This window comes from Ammospiza caudacuta, chromosome 34 (assembly GCF_027887145.1).
Source record: "Ammospiza caudacuta isolate bAmmCau1 chromosome 34, bAmmCau1.pri, whole genome shotgun sequence".
Classification (NCBI taxonomy): Eukaryota; Metazoa; Chordata; class Aves; order Passeriformes; family Passerellidae; genus Ammospiza; species Ammospiza caudacuta.
The window spans coordinates 1,299,402-1,319,263 of NC_080626.1; the positions used below are offsets into that span (position 1 = coordinate 1,299,402).

At 58.3% G+C, this 19,862-nt stretch overlaps 2 protein-coding genes across 2 annotated transcripts in view; one reads left to right on the forward strand and one right to left on the reverse strand.

Moving 5' to 3' along the window:
- Positions 1-19,862, reverse strand: part of LOC131570330 (zinc finger protein 271-like) — a 294,337-nt gene that overhangs the window by 38,448 nt on the left and 236,027 nt on the right. The window lies entirely within an intron of this gene.
- Positions 6,138-11,720, forward strand: LOC131570434 (zinc finger protein 239-like). Its single transcript, XM_058822796.1, has 3 exons — positions 6,138-6,159; positions 10,084-10,149; positions 10,303-11,720. Exons 2-3 carry the CDS (start codon positions 10,128-10,130, stop codon positions 11,115-11,117), a joined length of 837 nt encoding a protein of 278 aa, XP_058678779.1. The 5' UTR covers positions 6,138-6,159; positions 10,084-10,127; the 3' UTR covers positions 11,118-11,720.

Consider the following 19,862-nt stretch of genomic DNA (forward strand, 5'->3'; position numbering starts at 1 on the left):
TGTGCACGCAGGTTTGCAGTGAGGACCCTGAAGTCCCTGCTCTGCCGAATGCAGCACGAGGATGTGGTGGTGGCAATGGAACGCAATTGTGGCTGGGACACGCTGCTGCGTGCTGACACCCACCACTATGGCGTGGGTCTGCTGGCCAGGTGAGACCCCCTTCTCCCCACTGCCTTTTGACATGTGTGCTCCGTGCTCAGGTGCCCCACACAGTCCCCGAGGTCGTGGGCCATAGGGCCTTGTCACCGAGGGATGGCCAAGCAGATTGGAAAAGGCTGGGAGAGGAGGGTGCCCACCAGGAGCTGCCTCCCAAATAGCCCAGGGCCCCTTGCAGGATGCTGGGGAAAGACCAGACCTCTATGAGTCACTCCTGGCAGAGGATTGTCGCCCTGGCCCACACTCTTGGCTCCTTTTTCTCCTGCCAGAGAGATGTGCTGTGTCTCCATCCCCTTGTGTTCCCGGATCGCTCGCTACCTGCTGCGGCTGCTCAGCACACAGGAGCCACGCTGGGAGCTGCCCGCCCTGGCGTTCCTTGTGGAGGTGAGCCTGATGGCCAGCGCTGCCTGGCTGAGCTGCCTCCCAGCTCTCTGCCCTCTCGGAGCCGCAGCTGCCTGGCACGGTGCCCGCGCCCTGTGCTGCTGCCTGGGCCCAGCCCCGTGCGGCCCCGGGCTCCTGCCGGCCGGCTCCCTGTCACTGCCCTGTGCCTTTCAGGTCCTCCAGTGCCTGGACTTGAGTGAACGCGGTGCTAAAAGAGTCCTGAAAATCTTGTCAAGGCAGCTGCAGAGCGAGTGCAGGGAGAGGCGTCGCCTGGCACTCAGGGCCCTTCTTGAGCTCATTGAGGAGCCCTCCATGGTGAGAAGGGGGCAGTGGCTGAGGCTGAGCTGGGGAATGCAGTCACTTGGGCTTGGCAGGGCTTTGGGTGCTAGGGCAGCTGCTCCCAGCTCTTCTGCCTCCCAGTTCAGCTGCCCGAGTGCTTCGGGACAGGCCTTTGGCCTCTGGGCCTTGCGGCAGCAGGATGGCGTTTCACAAACTTGTGCTCCTCACAGACCAAAAAAATGTGGAGCCTGACTGAAAGCCTTGTGGAATTCCTGTGGGATGCAGATGGAGAGATAGTTTTCATGACAGTCATGCTCCTCAGCTTTATCATTTTGGACAATGACATGCTGATGCCTGGTCCCATCACAATGCAGCTGCTTGAGGCGCTCCTGCCACTCATTGACCACGTAAGGCTCACTGCTCCCAGCCACGGCCACTGGGTGCTGTCCGGACACTTTGTGCCCTGTGGATTTGCAGGCCTGTGCCAAGCTGAGCCCTGTGCAGCCAATGCTGAGGTCTTTTGTTCTTCCTTCCATACAGAACAATTGGCAGGTTCAGCTGATCTCCATACTGCTCTTCCGAACATTGCTGACTCTTCCACAGGAAAAGGAAAAAAAGGCCCTGAAGACACCCCTGTGCCAGAGCCTGCTGCCCCTCTTCTTCCACTGCCATGATGAGAAGCGGCTTGTGGCACAGGTGAGGACTCGTGGGCTGCTGCTGTCCCCCTGGCAGGGGGCTCGGCTGTCTCCTGCCCTGTGCCTGCTGGACTGCAGCCTCCTCCAGGCCATGGCACAGGGACGCGGGTCCTGTGCCCTGCGCTGTGGGGCCATCCCCACGTCTCTGCTGCTCTCCAGGCTTCTCAGGAAACGCTGCTTGGTGTGGTCGAGTTCCTGAAGAGAAGGGATCTTGAAAGACTGGTGAAAAGGCAGAATCTGTGGAAGTTCAGCGAGTGTCTGGTAAGGACAGCCTGCGAGCCCCAGCCTCACCCTGGAGAAGCCCCCCGAGCGTGGTGCTCAGTGTGCAGGGCTGGCAGCTGTGCCCCGGCCTGGTGCTGCACGCAGAGGCCACGCAAGCTCTTCTCCAGGCTCCCGTGGGCCCGAGCCGGGTGCCCACGGAGCCCCGGCCCGGCGGGGCTGCGGGGCGGCACCGCGGCTCCCCGGGCAGCAGCCGGCCCTCTGCCCCATCCCCTCGGGAGCCCTTGGCCAGCGGCTGCTGGCCGCGCCTCAGGGCTGTGCGGGCAGGGGAGGCCGGGGCTGGGCGCAGGCAGCGCCGGGCCCCCAGGGGCTGAGCCCGCGCCAACCCTTCCCTCCTGTCGCTCTCTGCAGCTGGCAGAGGACAGGATCCGAGCGGCCGAGCACCTGCGCCGGGCCCTGCCCTACCTGGAGAGCCCACAGGAGTCCCTGCGAGAGGCGGCCATCAGGTTCATGGGTGAGTCCCGAGCCCGGGCTGCCCCTCCCCTCCCCGGCCCGCTGCAGCTCGGCCCCAGTCCCGCCTGCTGCCCCGGCCGCACCAGCCGTGCCCTGGGGCGCCGTGGAGCCCCGCCTGGCCTGGGCATTGCTGCTGCCGCCCTCTGGCAGCCGTGCCCTGGGCCGGCAGCGTGCGGCAAGGGCCGGGCTGAGCCCTGCCGGGCCAGCAGCCCGTGTGGCCGCAGCGCCGGCAGCGCCGCTGGCAGGGAGCTGTGCCGCTGGGGCCGTGACAGGCTCTGTGTTCACAGACATGGCCGGACGGCGCCTGAGGGGGCAGCAGCAAGAGCTGCAGCTGATCTGCACTGGTGAGTGAGGGCAGCGGGCTGACAGCGGGGGCTGCCGGGGCAGCTGCAAGCCCTGCCCCGGCTGCAGAGGGCTCTGCTCCTTGTGCGGACATGGGACGGCGTGGGCAGAGCACACAGAGATTTCAGGGCCACCTTGGGGATTCGTGGCCAGCAGCTTCGGGCCGGTGCCCTTGGTCCCTGCTCCCTCCTGGCCATGGCCAGAGCCGGCTGGGATGGCCCTGGCAGGGGTCTCTCCACGGCTCCCCGCAGATCCGGGATCTGACCGTGGCTCTGTCCCTCTCTCTTGCAGCCCTTGAACCGCTGACAAAGGACATCAGCAGTGCCGTGTCGGACGTGGCGCTAGAAACACTGTATGGCCTCCAGGCACTGCAGAGGGAGCGATATTCCCTCTTCCAGAGGCTGCAAGATCAGCTCCGCAGGACATGGAGGACACGGCCTCGTCTGTCGGGGCTCGGCTGGCTGCGCTGCTGCAGCTCTGCAGAGAGCTGATGCCAGAGGCTCTGTCTGCTGGGGTCACCTGAGCCAGCAGGAATTTTCCATTTCTTTAAGATTGTTCTTTTCTTCTTTTTGGTTTTTTTTTTTTTTTTTCTTTAGTATATGAATATAGAGTGTGTTATAATACACAGACTCCCAGGAGCTTTCTTTTGCTACCCAGGGTCTGCAGGGCATAGGGCAAGAGGGGGAGAAAGGTACCTTGGCTCAGCCAGCTGCCCAGGCGTGCATTGGTCAAGGGAAAATGGCCAGAAGCCCCTTGTCCTGTGGTGGTACTGCTGAAGCCTTTGTGCTGGTGACAGAGCACGTGGGCAGGGCCCGGGGCTGCGGGCATCCCAGCCAGAGCGGTGCCTGGAGATGGCCACAAGCCCTGTGCCAGGAAGGAACCACCCTCTGTATCCTCCTGCCCGGGTGCTGCTGGCTGCCTTGCTGAGGGCTCCCAGGTGCCTCTGGATGGGGCTGCTCTGGAGCGGCTGTGGGGCTGCAGCGCTGCTGCCGGGCAGCTTGGCCGGGCTGGGGCAGCCCCTGAGGGGCTGGGGCGCTGGCAAGCCCTGAGCAATGGGCTGTCAGAGGCCACAAGCAGCCCCCCGGCAGCCGCCTTGTTCCTACCAGAGCTGACTTGCAAGAGGGATCGTGGGCACTCTGGAACTAACAGCATCAGTGTTGTTGGAAACCCAAATGCAGGGAAATCTCAGACCTTTGCTCTTGTCAGCAAAGCTTAGAATTAAACACAGGATTTGATCGGAGACCTTGGAAAGGCCTTCCAAACTTAGGTGCTAGAAGCGAGAATGAAGATTTCTAGTTTATTATAGCAGAGACACGGGGAGGAAGGTTGAAGTGGAGGAAAGTTTAGAGTTTTAGGGCTGAAGATCTAGAAAAAATACAAGTAGTTACAATGGTAAACGAGAAGCTTAGGATGCAGTGCTGTAGGTTTGTGTGTCATAACATGATTGGCTAAGGAAGCTTACACTGTAGCATGAGCCCCTAAGATGAAATATTGAAGGACTGGCTGCAAAACATAAATATCCTTGTTGGCAGTGTCTTCTTGGCCAAGAAATCCTTCAAAGCTCTTGTAACTACAAGTCTTGCGGCCTTGTGAGCCATGCAGTGCAGATGTGAGACAAACTCACCCTTCCTGTCTATGTAGAAGAGAAGAAAAAGCAATGGCATCATCTAAAAAACTCAGAGGTGTGCTCTCTAGCTTGTTCCAAATTCCCTCTAATCCCCCAAAGTGGGATTTAGCTACAAAGAGATGACAAGGACTACTCTTAGTGCTGGCTCTTTGACTCCAGAGCAGCTGCTTTAGAATCTTTCCCACAAGCCTGTGTAGTCATGTGCCAGAAATGGATCATTTGAAGAAACTTTCCCAACTGACTTGCATGGAGGTTTGTCTGAAGGGTATTTGAGGAGAAAGGCTCCCAGCAGAGGTCTGGGCTTTGGCCTAGCTGTGTCCCCTGCTGACTGTGAAGTGTGCCATCAGCTGCCATCAGGCTTTCTGGGCTAAAAATATCATCAAGTCACTTGGACTTGCTCTTTTAGGCCTCGAAGAGCTGGACCAAATTTCGGGGCACATTTGGAGACCTCGTCTATGGGTGGATGTTCCACCTAGGATTTTCCCAATTGCTGGGAATGGTTCTCCAGGTCCCTAGTGTAAAACAGGGCTCCCCAGGAACTGCGCATCTGCAAGATGGTAAACAATTGTCTTGGTTTGAAGAGAGAGGTGTTGGCTAATGAAGGCAGAAGGCTTCTCTGAAATGGAAAATGTAAATCCCCTCCCTTCAAATGATTCTCATTTAGAAATTCAAATGCTCTCAGGGAAAGATATGGGGATAGGACTGAGCCCGCAGAGGCGGGCAGCGTTTGCTGATGGTCTGAGCCCTTCCTAAAGATCCTGTCGGGCTGTCTTAGACACCTGGGGCCAGGCATTCCTTCCAGCCTGGGCCACTTTGGCTGTGCTGGGGGCGGCCCCAGGGCAGAAGGCAGTGTGTGCCAGGGCCCTGGGTGGCACGCTGCAGCACGGTCTCTGTGCCATGGAACGCAACCCGGTGACCAAGGGCCCTTTGTGACACGTGGGAAATAGAAGCTTGCCGGGTGCTGGGAACGCACAACGGGGCAGAACGGGACAGAGCCGTGCCGTGAGGAGCCCCCGTACAGCGCACTCGTTCCCGTCTGACCCGGAGCCTTTTGGAGGCGTTTTTCCTGCAGCTGACCTCGAGGCCAGACCACAGGACTTGTTGACCCGTGGCCTTCCCGAGGCTTCTCTTCTGCAGGTGCCCTCACAAATCCCATCATTAACATGGAGCAGAGACCCCTGAAAGTGCCCAAGGTGGCCTGGGGGGAAGAGGAGGAAGAAGGCCTTGGAGCTGTCCCAGCACATCAAACCAAAGAGGTGGTGCGGTTTGAGCTGCCGCAGGAGGGTGAGTGGCAGAACTGGGCCACAGGGTCGGTGCCTGCAGCCAGCTTGGCGCCATTCCATCCCATCCCTTCCCATTTTATCCCATCCCATTTTATCCCATCCCACCCAATCCCCTCCCATTCCCAGGACACCCTCAGCACCCCCCAGAGCCCTCCCCACACTCCCCCCAGGACCATCCCAACACCCCCAGACCCTCCCAAGACCTTTCTACGACCCCTCCCCAAAACCCGCCAGACCCTCCCACGACCCCTCCGCCCCCCCGCGAGACCCCTCTTAGGAACCATCCGCAACCCCCAGGTCCCCCCACAACGCACCAGGACCCCTCCCCAGACCCCCCAGACACTCCCAAACCCCCGGACCCCTCCAAAACCCCCCCAGACCCTCCCCCGCCCCCCCCCCCCCGATCCCCTCTCAGGCCCCGCCCGTTCCTGTCCCGAGCCCGGCGGGTCCCGGCGGCGGCGGGGGAGGGAGGGCCGCTTCCGGCTCGCCTCTGATTGGCTGGAGCGGCACGGGGGAGGCGGGCGTAGCTGAGGGGAGCGATGCTGTGAATGGTTATTTCGGGGACTTGCAGGGCGGTGGTTGGTTGGTTCGGGGCGGGGCGTTTTGCCGTTCTTGAGAGTCCGCGCGCGCGGCAGAGGCCGGAGATTGTGAGGGGAGAGCGGAGGTGAAGTGGGGACGGGGGGAAACTGGGCCGGTTTGGGGCAGGTGTGAGGGGAAATTGGGAGTTTTTGGGGGTAACGACGGGAAACACAGGGGTGTGCGATGGGTTTGGGGTGAATGAGGGAGTCTGAGGGGGCTTTGGTTGGTCAGAGGGAGCTTTAGGGAGGTTGGGGGGGAGCTTGAGGCGGTCTGGAGCGTTCTTAGATGGGTTTAGGGGGATCTCAGAAGGATTGGGCGGGTCTGAGGGGATTTTGGGGGATTGTGAAAGGAACTGGGGTGTTGTGAGGGCATCTGGGGGGTTCTGAGGTGGCTCTAGGGGTAATTTTGGGGAGTCTGCAGGGGATTTCATAGAGTTTGGGAGGGGTCTGAGGGGGATGTGGGGCATCCTGATGGATTTGGGGGGGGTCTCAGGTGGGTCTGGGGTGAATTTTGTGGGGAAATGGGGGGGTCTGAGAGTCCTGGGGAGGTTTTTGGGGTCCAGGGTGGTTCTGGGCCAACACTGGGGGACTCTGGGGGGTTTGGGGTTCCTGGACGGGTCCCGGGGGAAGATTTGGGAGTCCCGGGGGGTCCCAGGCCCACCCTGAACCGGGGTCTGGGGGTTTCGGGGGGAGGGGGCACAGCAGGGGTTTCCCCCCCACCCTCCAATTTTTGGGGGGGGTCTCCCACGGTGCCCCCTCCCCAAAAAGCTCCGAGGGCCCCCTGAAGTGGCTCCTGTTCCACCCGCCGGTGCCCCCTGATCCAGGACGGCCCCACTGACTCTGGGGGGCTTCTGGGGGATTTTAGGGTTTTGAGAGGGTTTTTGGGGATTTCAGAGTTGCTATTTTGGGCTTTGTGGGATTTTTTTGGGGAGTTTAGGCGAAATTATTGGGGTTTTGAGGAGAATTATTGGGTTTTGGGATGGTTAGAGGATTTTGGGGGGTTTTGGATTTTGGGTGTTTTGTTGAGGTTGTAGGGGTTTTTTAGATGGGGAGGGGATTTATTGAAATTTTTGGGTGTTTTTTATAATTTTGGTGAGTTCCACTGGGATTTTAGGAGATTCTCTGGGGGTTTTGAGGGTTTTCTTGTGACTTTTGGGGATTTTGTGGGGTATTAGTGGAATTTTAGGGTGGCTTTGGGGCATTCCATGGGAGTGGGGAAGGGCTGAGATGCACCAAAATCTCCTTGAAACCCCTGAAAGTCCCAATAAAACCCATTAAATCGCAATTAAATCTCTCAAAATCTCATTAAAACACCCTAGAATCCCAATAACAGCCCACAAAATGCTTTGAAATCCCAATAACCCCAAAAATCCTGATTAAACTCCGCAAATCCCCCAAAAATGTCCTCAAAACCAAAAAACATCCCACAAAATCTCCCCCAAATCCAAAGAAATCCTGGCAACACCCAAAAAAACCCACTAAACCCTCCAAATCCCACCAAAAATCCAAAACCCCCCAAATCCCCAATGAATCCCACTAAATGCCACCACAATTCCAATAAAATCCCCACAAAATCTCCTAAAAATCCCAATAAAACCCCCAGAATTTCTGAGAATCCCAAAAATCCCAACAAAATCTCAGTAAAAACCCCCAAAATTCAAAAAAAGCCACAAAAAATTCAATAAACCCCCAAATACCCCCAGAAAAACTCCCCCTCAAACTGCCAATAGAATCCCCCAAAATCTAAACTCCCCAAAATCCACAAAACCAACCACTCCCAGTCAATCCCAGTATGATTCCAGTTGCTCTCTATGTGATCCCAGTGTAACCCAGCATGGACTCAGCTGCTCTCACTGTTATCCTAGTGTGATCCCAGTTGCTCCCAGCATAATTCCAGATGTTCCCAGTTCCTCCCATTATGATCCCAGTTGCTCCAAGAATACTCCCAGTCCCTCCCAGCAGGGTCCCAGTTGTGCCCAGTTGCCTCCAGGGTAGATTCAGTTTCCCCCAGCATTGTCCCAGTTGCTCCCAGCATGATCCCAGCTGTTCCCAGTGTGGTTCCAGTCCCCCCAGTATGGTTAGAGACACTCCCAGTTTGTTTTAGTTACCTCAGAATGGTCCCAGTCTTGCCCAGTTACTCCCAGTTTCCTCTAGCATAATCCCAGTTTCCATCTGTTGCTCAAAGGGTGGCCCCAGTTGCTCCCAGTATGATCCCAGTTGCCCCAGTTATAGTCTCAGTCCTCTCAGCATGGTTCCAGTTCCTTCCAGCTGTTCCCAGTTGCTCCCAGTGTGTCACATTTTCCTCCCAACATGGCCCAGTAGCTCCCAGCAAGCCCCAGTCAGGTTCCATTCAAACCCAGTATAGTCCCAGTATGAGTGTAGCCACTCCAGTATGAACCCAGTCACCTGCAGTCTAATCCCAGTGTCTCCCAGTCACTCCCAGTTTGATGCAAGTGCCCCCAGTGTGATCCCAGTTGCTCCCAGCATGGGCCCAGCTGTTCCCAGTGTGGTGCCATCACTCCCCTGTTGTTACAGACACTCCCAGTGTGGTCCCAGTTGAACCCAGTTGCCCCTGCTCTAGTCCCAGTCACTCCCCAGATGATCCCAGTCCCCCCAGTATGGTCCCACTCACTCCCAGTTGCTCCCAGTGTGGTCCCAGTTCTCGCCAGCATGGTCCCAGTTGTTCCAGTCATTCCAGTATGGTTCCAGACACTGCCAGTATATCCCAGTTGTACCCAGCATGTCTGTAGCCATTTCCAGGCACTGCCAGTGGCCCCAGTAAGGTGTTAGTTCTCCCAGTATGATTCCCCAGTCATGCCCATTGTATCCCAGTTGCCTCCGGCATGCATCCAGTCCTTCCCAGTTCCTCCAGTTTGCTTGCAGCATCATCCCAGTTTCCCTCAGTTGCTCCCAGTAGCCCAAAGTGTGATCCCAGTTGCTCCCTTTCAACCCCAATAGGATCCCAGTAAGCTCCAGTTTGATCCCAGTCACATGCCAGTCCTCCCAGTGTTGTGCCAGTATAATCCCAGTTCCTTCCAGTCTCTCCCAGTATGGTCCCAGCTGCCTCCAGCATGGTTCCAGTTGCTTCCTGGATCAGCCCAGTCAGTCCCAGTATGATGCCATTTGCTCCCAGCGTGCTCCCGGTCAGGCCCAGTATGGGGGATGATGTGCAGGGTGTGTTCCCAGTCACTCTCAGATACTCCCAGTATTAGTCCAGTCCCTCCCAGTATGATCCAAAGGTGAGCCCAGTGTGCTCCCAGTCCCTGCCACTATGAACCAGTTGTGCTCCACATGGTTCCAGTTGCTCTCTTTCACCTTCACTTTTGTTCCAGTCACTCCCAGTATCTCCCAGTGTGTCCCAGTTCCCTCCAGCATGTTCCCAGTCACTCCCAGTTGCTCCCAGTTGGGTTTTTGGGGAGATGTTTGGAGAATGAAGCAGTCCAAGGCTGAGCGGAAAAGGCCCCTTGGGGGGACATCGGGGGGTGCCAGTGGCGACTGCCGGCAGAGGCAGCCTGGAGGAGCAGAGCCCTGTGTGCCCCAGGAGCCCAAAGTGGGGAGCCCAGAGAGGGGGAAGCGCCGCCATGGGCGGGAGCCTCAAGAGCCTGGAGAGGGGCAGGGGGGACTCCTTGGAGCCGCTGCAGCCCAGAGCAGAGAACGAGGGGAGAAGGGAGCCCGGGAGCCCAAACAGCCGCGGCATCCCGGAATGGGGAGAGCGAAGAGGGGGGAGCTTTTGGCATTGCTGGGACTGCCAGCAGCCTGGGCAGGGTGGGCACCGAGCACAAGGGGGACCCCGAATCCAAGCATGACCCCAGCAGCTGGGACAGGGGGAACCCCCGAACACCAAAGGGGAGGGACCAGGGATGGGGAACTCCTGGGAGGCTTTTCCATGGCTGAATCTTGGTGTTTGGGAGGTTTTTATGGAGCTCAGATGGCCAGTGACTTGTAGAGATGGACTTGGGCAGAGGGAACTTCAAACTCAATGTGCCTATACCTTGTTGTCCTCAAACCAGGATTTCCCATTCACAGTGCTTGGGAGGCTGCGAGGAAGAGGAAGATGCCCCGGGACACTGATGCAGGTGAGGAGGAAGTCAGTGCCTCTTTCCCCTCTGTGCTGCTCCCTCTCCCAGCCCAGCACGGCCCCAGCTGCAGCTCAGCCCTGGGGGAATCTCCTTGCCCTTGCCTGTGGCACGGAGGCAAATCCCATCCTGTCCTTGTCCTTCCTCCCCCAGAGCAGGAGCTGAGCATGGAGAGCAGGGAGGACAAATGCCCGTGGCAGAACCTGGTGGAAGAGGCCGTTTTGAGCGGCTCCATGGCGCAGGAAGCCAACGGGGAGGAAAAGCCCCGGAGATGCCGCACAAGGAGGGGCTGCAAACGCAGCTGGCGGGGATCTGAGGGGGAAAGAGCCAGCCTGGGCCGGGAAGGCGGCTGGAGATGGAGCCAGAGCTCGGAGCTGGTGCTCCATGAGCAGCTCCATGATGGGGAGAAGCCCCACACCTGCTTGGAGTGTGGGAAGAGCTTCAGGAGGAACTGCAACCTGATCAGGCACCAGAGGACCCACACTGGGGAACGGGCCTATGAGTGTGATCAATGTAGGAAGAGGTTTAAGAGCAGCTCCAATCTCCTCGATCAGCAGCACACGCACACAAAGGAGAGGCCCTTCCGCTGCCCCGACTGCGGGCAGGGCTTCAGGTACAGCTCCTGTCTTGTTGTGCACCGACAAACCCACACTGGGGAGAGGCCCCACGAGTGTGAGGAATGTGGGAAGAGCTTCAGCCATAGCTCCCAACTGATCCGCCACCAAAAGATCCACACGGGGGAGAGGCCCTACGAGTGTTCCAAGTGTGGGAAGGGTTTCGGATCAAGTCAGATCTCCTCCGGCACAATTGGATTCACACGGAGGAGAGGCCTTTCCAATGCCCCGGTTGTGGGAAGGGATTCCAGCACAACTACACAACTACACCCTCATCAAGCACCAGCGCATCCACACTGGGGAGAGGCCTTACGAGTGTCCCCAGTGTGGGAAGAGCTTCTCCAGCAGCTCTAACTTGACCCAACACCAACGGAGGCACCGGTAAGGGAAGCCCTGTGAGTGCCCCGAGTGTGAGAAGAGCTTCGTGCGCTGCTCCAGCTCCATCCCCAATGGAGGAGGCACTTTGGGCACAGTCCTGGTCACTCACATTCCCTCTGATCCGTTTTGGGAACACACCTGGCTGCTTCTCCTTTTGGTTTGGCTTAAATTTTTTTCTCTTCTCCATGTCTTTGCACTCCAAAAGACAAGAGGGATCAATCTGTCACCTCAAAACCACTCAAATCCCAATGAAAACAACTACATTTTAACCCAACAGGGCTCAATCTCACCTCAAATTGCTGGTTCCCGCCTGACAAAAACTCAATCCTGTGCCAGACTCACTCCATTCCACAGCCACCAGGGTGAGTTGGGGCTGGGAGGTGATTGGTAGAAGTGGGATCCCAATTTGGAGCAGTGGGATGGGGATTGTGTGGGGTGGCTGGGTGGGATGTATTTGACAGCAAATAAAACTTTCAGAGTTACTGATTTCTGTCCCATTCATTTTCAGTCACTTCTGTGTGCAGAGTGCTGCCTTCTCAGCTGTTTCAATTCCTATAAAAATCTCATTTTTTAAATCATCTAACCCAAACAATTCAAAAGCCAATATCCAAATAAAACCACGCACCCGAAATTAGAATTTTGAAAAAGAAAATTATTTTTTAGAGTACTTAAGGATGTTGATAAAGTTTAATTGTTTGGTTCAAATGTGTGAGAAATTATAGTGGTGTTTGGTTTTGTGTTTAGTATATTTGTAATAGGATTTTTTTTTACTAAGGTGTGTTAGATTCTATGATAGTTTTTTAGATATTTTTTTATCTAAAGTATATTGGTTACTGAGTTAAAACTTACAAAAGGTATTTCTTTGTATATATTTGGTTTATTTATATTTTTTGGTAATGTTATATTAATAGTTTACTGTTGTTTTGACTTGAGTCATTATTGGAGTATTGTAAGGAAGAGTTGAAATTATATTTCATTTTTATATTTCATTTTTATTCTGATGTATTTAATTTTAATTATAATTTCTTGATTTTTAATTTATTATAATTTGCTGAGAGAATAGGAAGGAAGTTCAAGGGCAGGAACACTTTTTCCTGGCTGGGAACTGGAATTCCAGACCCTAGGAGTGTGTGCTGGACCACACACACTGCAATCAAATATGGACTGGGATCAAATATGGACTGGGATCAAATATGGACTGGGATCCTATGGGTCAGGACGGCACAGAATGGGACCATAGGGATCGGGACCACACAACTTGGGATAAACTGGACTGGGATCAAATATGGGCTGGGACCATATGGAATGGGACCATAGAGATCAGGATGAGACAGGCTGGGATAAACTGGATTGAGATTATACGGACTGGGCCATATGGACTGGGATTGCACAGACTGGGATTGCACAGACTGGAATCACACGGACCAGGAAAAAGCTTTGGCTACCATAGGCTGCCTTTGGCTGCCATGCACGTCGGAAGGCAGCCACATCAAGTTGGCCATGTCCTGTTTGGGGGTCCCATCCCCCTCTTCCCTCCGCTCTCCCGCCCCTTCCCCATCGTTCCCCCAGTCCCCAATCCCCTCCCCCGTGCTTGGTTTTGCGGGTTCCAGGCCTCTCCTGCTCCCTTTGGGGGTCCTGACCCCCCTTTGGGTTAATTTGGGGCCCTGCCCCCTTCTGACCGCGCCCTCCCCTCCCCCCGCGGCCGGGGGGGCTCCGAGCACCCCCAGTGCCACCAGTGCGGCCCCGGCTGCCCCCGCACGCCCCATCCCCGGGGTCACCTCCCCCCGCCCCAAATTCCGCTCCTGGCAACTGATGAGTCATCAGCGACAAACGCTCTGATTGGCTGGAAATGGCCCCTGGAGCAGCGGGACAGGCACCTTTGCAGCCTGAGCTGCCCTTGTTCCTCTCTGTCCGTGCCCGGAACACAGCAGGCAGGAGAAGGGCAGCAGGGCCCTGCGTGTCCCCCGGCTCAGGTTTTGCGCCGCTTCAGCTCCACGGAGACGCGGGTCAAGTGAAAAACACAAACAGTTTATTAAGGGAAAGCGAAGGTAAGGGCTGAGCTGGGAGGCAGAAAAGGGGATGGGCAGGGCCTGAGGGCTGCAGGGAAGGAGCTGCCAACAGGGAGAGAGATGGCAGGAGCTGCTGGAGCTTCGCACAGGCTCAGCTGTGAGCAGCCAGAGCCGTGTGTGGAGCTCCAGCTGGTCACTACTGCTCTGCAGGTGCTCCCATCTTCAATGGGCACTGGAAATCACCGATGGACGCTGGTACATCTCATCCAGCTGATGAACAAAGTCGTTAACATCTTCTTTCAAAGGTCATCTAAAGCAGTTTGCTCATGCATGATGGATTCTAATTTTCCTTCAGGGCTTGAGCTGGAAGATTGGAACAGAGCCATGGTCAGAGGCCAGATTGAGGGAATCCAAGGAAAGCCTCCTGCCAGGACCATCCCAGCCGGCTCTTGCCATGACCAGGAGGGAGCAGGAGACAAGGGCTTCGGCCGGAAGGTGCTGGCCACGGATCCCCCATGTGTTCCTGAAAGCTCTCCGGGCTGTGCCCCTGCCACCCCTGGTCCGCACAGGCAGCAGAGCCCTGCGCAGCCCGGGCACGGATTGTAGCTGCAGCGCCGGCATTTGCAGCGGGCGTGGGCGGCCTCCCAGGCGGCTGCAGGTACCAGAGGCCCGAGAGCTGGGAGCCAGCTCAGCCAGGCAGCGCTGGCCATCAGGCTCACCTCCACAAAGAATGCCAGGGCAGGCAGATGCCAGCGGGGCTGCTTCCCAACGAGCAGGCTGAGCAGGTGCGAGGCCATGAAGGGACACAAGGGGGTCAAGCCACAGTGCATCTCCCTGCCAGGGGAAAAAGGCACCAAGGCCCTGAGCCGGGTGGGCAGACCTCTCCCAGGTGTGGTCTCACAGAGGTCTGATCTTTCCCCAGCACTCTGCAAGGGTACATGGGCCCCTTGGGAGGTGGCTTCTGCTGGGCATCCTCCTCTCCCAGCCTGTTGCAATCTGCTTGGCCCTCCCTCGCTGACAAGGCCCTCTCGCTTACAGCCCCAGGGACTGTGTGGGCCACTCCGGGCAGGGGGCACAAATGCTGGTGGTGGCAACGGGGACTAGGAGATCTCACCTGGCCAGCAGACCCACTGCATAGTGCTGGGTGTCAGCACAGAGCAGGCTGTCCCAGAGCTGCTTGTGCTCCAGAGCCACCAGCTTCTTGTCAAAGCCCAGGCGGGAGAGCAGAGCCTTCATGGTCTGTGCTGCAAACCTGCGTGCCGAGCAAAGGCCAGGTCACTCTGGGAGCACTGGCCCTGGCCACAAGGGTGTGGGAAGGACAGGGCGACTGGCACCTGTTGGGCTGGCTGGGGAGGTCGTGTTCCTCCCGGCACGCTCTCCAGAAGCGCTGGGTCTCCACGTCCTCTGGTCTCTGCTCCGTGGTGGTAAAAATTTGCAAGAACAGAGCCACGGGTAGGTGGGGAGAATGAAGGAGGATTGCGTAGTGCCACTCGGGCATGCTTGCAATCTTCCACAGCACCAGAGTTGCCTGCAAGAGACAAAGCAGCCCGAGGCAGGACTCAGTGCCGAGGTGTCCATGAGGCAGGGCCTGAGGGGAGAGGCAAGGGGAGCACCTGGCCTGCTGCCCCTAGCCCAGCTTTCAGCCCAGGCAGGGAGCTGCAGGCTAGGGAGAGCATGGAGAGCTTCTGAGAAGGTGACCTGGAGGGTGAGCATAGGCCAGCTCCAGAAACTCACAGCCAGGGCAAGGATGGCCTTCTTGTCCCCGCTGCAGAGGAAGCCGCCGTACGGTGGCTGCTCCTCTATCGCAGAAAGCAGCACTAGAAGCACCTCCTCCACGGCTGCTTCTGAGGTCCCCACGGCTCTCCAGATCAGCGCAGCAGCTCTGTGGGACCAGAGCTGTGCGTCAGTACCAAGCCCTGTGCAGCTGCATGGGGCCGCAAGGGAGCATGGCAGCAGGCTCAGGAAACAGAGGGGCCCGAGGGTGCCAGTGCTCTCCGCCTGTCTGGCAGAGCCCGCTGGACAGGCTGTACAGGGCGAGGGGCCCTACGGGCCCGTGAGCACCGAGCTCTCGAGGCAGTTGTGCCCCGTACCTGTCACACGTTGGGGCACAGCGCAGGAGGCTCATCACCACGGGGGCAGGGTGTTCTTCAGTCAGGCTGACAATGGCCATTTGCAGCCCGGCATCCACAGACTCACGGGACGTGAGTCTCTGCAGCATGGCACTCACCACAGCTTGCACCTGGAGGAAGCAGCATGGGGAAGACTTGGAGTGCTGTCCAAGGCAGCAACTTGCCCAGCTTCCCCCAAGAAGTGCTTGCCTTCCCAGCACACTGGGATGGGGCTGAGGGAGCTCAGCGGACATGGCTTGAGGGGCCACGTTATCCTGGGAGGCCTTCAGCCCTGGCCCCAGGCTGCTGCAGAGAATAAAAACCCTTCTGGAATAACTCCAGAGTGGGTCCAGCACTCACAGTGAGCGTGGGCATGGCCTCAGTCTCTGGGATGCCCTGTGGGATGGTGTTGGTGGTGGCCATCCCCTCCGTCAGGGCCATGTCAGCCTCCTCGCAGCCCTCATCCGTTTCCCAGTCGGAGCTGGTAGCCAGGTCAGAGGAGGCTGTGCTGGCAGCAGCCTCTGCCCACAGCTCGCTGGGCCTTGGGTCGGGCTCGGCCTTGCCCTTGGGTGTGGAGCCGCTGGCCTTTGTGTGCTGAAGGCGGAGGAGCCTCCGCAGTGTCTGCAGCAGAAGGAAGGGCGGGAAGAAAGGGACGTTCCATGGCCTGCTCCAAGCGCAGGGCCCGGCCGAGCAGTGCCAGCAGGCCCGGCCCAGGGGGGATGGCTGCAGGTACCTGTGCTGCTCTGTGGAAGAGGCCACGGCTGGGCTCCTGCTCTTGAGTTGGGTCCCTGGCTGCATCTGTTAAAGAGCAAGCGCATCCAGAGCTAAGGGGCTGCGGGAGAGGCTGGAGAACACAGCCCAGCGCTGCGCTGCCCAGGCAGGGAGAGCTCCACGGGAGCCCAGGGGATGGAGCACGGCCATTCAGGGGAGCAGCCCCGGCCCCTGTCCCATCCCGTCCATGGGCATGTTCACAGGGATGGGATGGGATGGGATGGGATGGGATGGGATGGGATGGGATGGGATGGGATGGGATGGGATGGGATGGGATGGGATGGGATGGGATGGGATGGGGCAGGGCAGGGCCAGGCCAGCTGCAGGCACCAGCCCAGCAGCCCAGCTCCACCACTCACCGTCCTGCAGCATCTGCAACTGCTCTGGCTCTGCAGGCTTCTGCGCTGGGGCAGCTGCAGGGCCTTTGCTTTTCTTGCCCCCAAGCCCCTTGAACAGACTGAGCAGTCTGCCCACTATCCTGCTGTCTAACCTTTCAAATGCCTTGGCAAAGGCCTGAGTAACCAGGGGCTGCAGTCTTGCCTTGAAGGCATCTGCAACAGAGGAGCCTCAGGAAGGCTACAGGACAGCAAGTCCTGCACTCGAGGGCTCCTGCCACAATGACAGGAGACTCCTGGTGAACAATGGAGGTCACCAAGTCCCACGGCCTGGCCACGAGGGCACCAGCCGCAGGGATGGGAGATGCCTCGGAAAAGCTCCGAGTCACCAAATGCCGAGGTCTGGCCGTGAGGCCAGCCGCAGGAGGAATGCCTTGGAAAAGCTCCGGGTCAGCAGCCAATGAGCCAGCTGTGGGGCGACAACTCACAGCACCGCTCTGTCACCTCCTGTCCCATCGCGTGCACTGAGCACTGTGGTGTGGCCGTGTGGCTGCCAGCCCCTATGTCAGCGCGTGCCACAAAGGGCTGCTAAGACACGCTGTCCCTTTCGGTTCCACAGGGAACCTGCTGCACTGTGTCACAAAGGGACATGCTGCCACGTGCCCCGGGGCCACCCCCTCCCCACCCAAGGTGCCCCTGCTTGGAAGGAATCCATGGCCCCGAGTGTCTAACACAGCCCTGGACACACCACAACCCGCCAAGTGCTCAGGGAAGGACTCTCCACGGTGCCCGCACAGCCCAGCTCACTGCCGGCCCTGCAGCAGAGCAGCTTCCAGCAAGCAAGGGGCAAACACATCTTGCCAAGAGTTAAAACACAGCAGATAGGAAAGATGGCATGAATGTGTGCATAAAGGCCTTTGAATTCACAGCTCTCTGAGAGGCATTTCGGGCTCTTGGCTGGACAGAGATGATCCCTCTCTGTCCTGTGCTCAAAGCAGGGGACACACCCTGCCGCTGGTGCTTGCCTTGGTCTCTGCAGGCCCAGGCAGATGCCAAAGCTGTTCTTCACAGCCTTCTCCCTTGCCACGCCCCTCTGCCAAGTGCAAGGGGCCTCAAGGATGGAAAGGAGCGCAGGGAGCAAAAGGGAGACAGCTGCACCTACCTCACTGGGGGCTCCTGGGGAAGCACTTTGCTTGAGAAGCAAGCCCCTCTCTTCCAAAGGCATTTCCCCAAATGTGTCCATTTCCCGGGGAACACCAACGCACACTTAAGAAACCCTGGCAAGGCTCTATTACTTCTGCACCTTGTAGCACAGGCACTCCAGCTCGAGCTCATCTTCCTTCTCCCGAGCCTGTTTCCTCGTGTCCATTGTGGCACGCAGCCATGGGCCCCCTAAAAACAAGAACTGCCCGCTGTCCCTTCAAGTGCCCGAGCTCCTGCCCGTGCTCACAGCAGCAAAACCAGGCTGTTCCCAGGCAGGGAGCGGAGCCCTGTTCCCACAGGAAGCTCTTGTGAGCCCCTTCCCCACTGTGCACGCAGCACTTCTGCCTGCCTGCCTGCCCAGAACGCTCTTGGCACAGCAGAGCACAAGGTGGCCGGCTCTGGGCTCAGCACAGCCCAAACACAGGCACGGGAAGACACAGCTGCGGCTGTTTTGCAGCCATGCCCCAGAGGGATGGGAAGGGGCCCCTGCCTCTGGTCTCACTGCCCTCTTCCTGTCCCTGTGTAGGGATGGAGCATTGCTGTGCTTTCAGGAAGCTCTTTGTGGAAACTTCTGCCATTGCAAGCTCCTTTGCCCTCCGTGGATGCCTGCACTGGAATCCCTCACGGCTGGGTTCAGAGCACACTCAAGCTGGCTCTTCTACAACTCAGGGTCCTTGTCCCATTCAGCGTGCTCAGCACGCCCTTTAACTCCACGCTGCTGTGCAACTGGAGCGGCGGGACAGGCACCTTTGCAGCCTGAGCTGCCCTTGTTCCTCTCTGTCCGTGCCCGGAACACAGCAGGCAGGAGAAGGGCAGCAGGGCCCTGCATGTCCCCCGGTTCAGGTTTTGTGTCACTTCAGCTCACGGAGACGCGGGTCAAGTGAAAAACCCAAACAGTTTATTAAGGGGAAGCAAAGGGAAGGGGCGAGCTGGGAGGTAAAATAGGGCATGGGCAGGGCCTGAGGGCTGCAGGGAAGGAGCTGCCAACAGGGAGAGAGATGGCAGGAGCTGCTGGAGCTTCACACAGGCTCAGCTCTGAGCAGCCAGAGCTGTGCCTGGAGCTGCAGCTGGTCACTTCTGCTCTGTAGATTCTCCCATCTTCGATGGGAACTGGAAATCATCGAAGGAGGCCGGTACAGGTATATCTGATGCAGGAGACAAATGAAGTCCTGCAGATCTTCCTTTGAATTTCATCTGAATCCATGTGTTCATGCAGGATGGGCTCTCGTCTTCCCTGACGGCTTGAAGAGCTGGAAGAGAGAGGAACAGAGCCATGGTCAGAGACCAGATTGAGGGAATCCAAGGAAAGCCTCCTGCCAGGGCCATCCCAGCCAGCTCTTGCCATGGCCAGGAGGGAGCAGGAGACAAGGGCTTTGGCCAGAAGGTGCTGGCCACGGATCCCCCATGTGTTCCTGAAAGCTCTCCGGGCTGTGCCCCTGCCACCCCTGGTCCTCACAGGCAGCAGAGCCCTGCGCAGCCCGGGCACGGATTGTAGCTGCGGAGCCGGGATGTGCAGCTGCGCCCGGCAGTGCTCGCTGCCACGCGGCTGCCCTGACTCACCCTCAGTGAGGACCCGGAGCTCCTCCTGCTGCCCCATCACGAGCACTCCGGCCACCCCCGGCAAGACAGAGCATGTGGCGGCGCCAGGCGGCACAGCTGCCCGACACGGGCTCTGCCAGCCCTGCAGCCGCACGCCCTCCTGGCGGGCAGCGAGCTGCCGGGCCCTGCCGCACGCTGCCGCCCCATCCAGAGGGCACGGCTGCGGGAGGGCGGCGGCAGCAATGCCCAGGGCGGGCGGGGCTGCAGCGGCCCGGGCGCGGCTCCCGCTGTAGCCGGGGCAGCAGCCGGGCCGGGGGCAGGGAGGGGCGCGGGGCTGCCGGCTCACCCATGGACCTGACGGCCGCCTCTCGTAGGGGCCTCTGTGGGCTCTGCAGGTGCGGCAGGGCCCAGCGCAGGTGCTCGGCCGCTCGGCTCTCGTCCTGCAGCACTGCGGGGAGCGCCGGCAGGGAAGGCTCGGCGCGGGCTCTGCCCCTGGGCAGAGTACTATACAGTAAACAGTACTATAATGTTAGAAATGAGAAGCATGACTAGGTCATTATTCAAGCAGCAATCAATTTATTAATTATTTTGGTTTACCAAATGAGCAATTGGTTTACCAATTTATGAGCAATACAGCGCTGAGTACAGTGGGGGAAGTTTTCCCTCCAACTGCACTCGGATAGTTGAGGCTTACCAGTATTTACAGAGGCACTCCTAAGCTTTCTCAGCAGTTTCTAGTCCAAATTTTTACTCATC

What these genes read in the sequence shown, in the direction of transcription:
- LOC131570434 (XM_058822796.1), top strand. Translation starts at nt 10,128, where the DNA reads ATGCCCCGGGACACTGATGCAG. An exon ending in GCCCCGGGACACTGATGCAG is followed by an intron (nt 10,150 to 10,302) that starts GTGAGGAGGAAG and finishes TTCCTCCCCCAG; the next exon opens with AGCAGGAGCTGAGCATGGAG.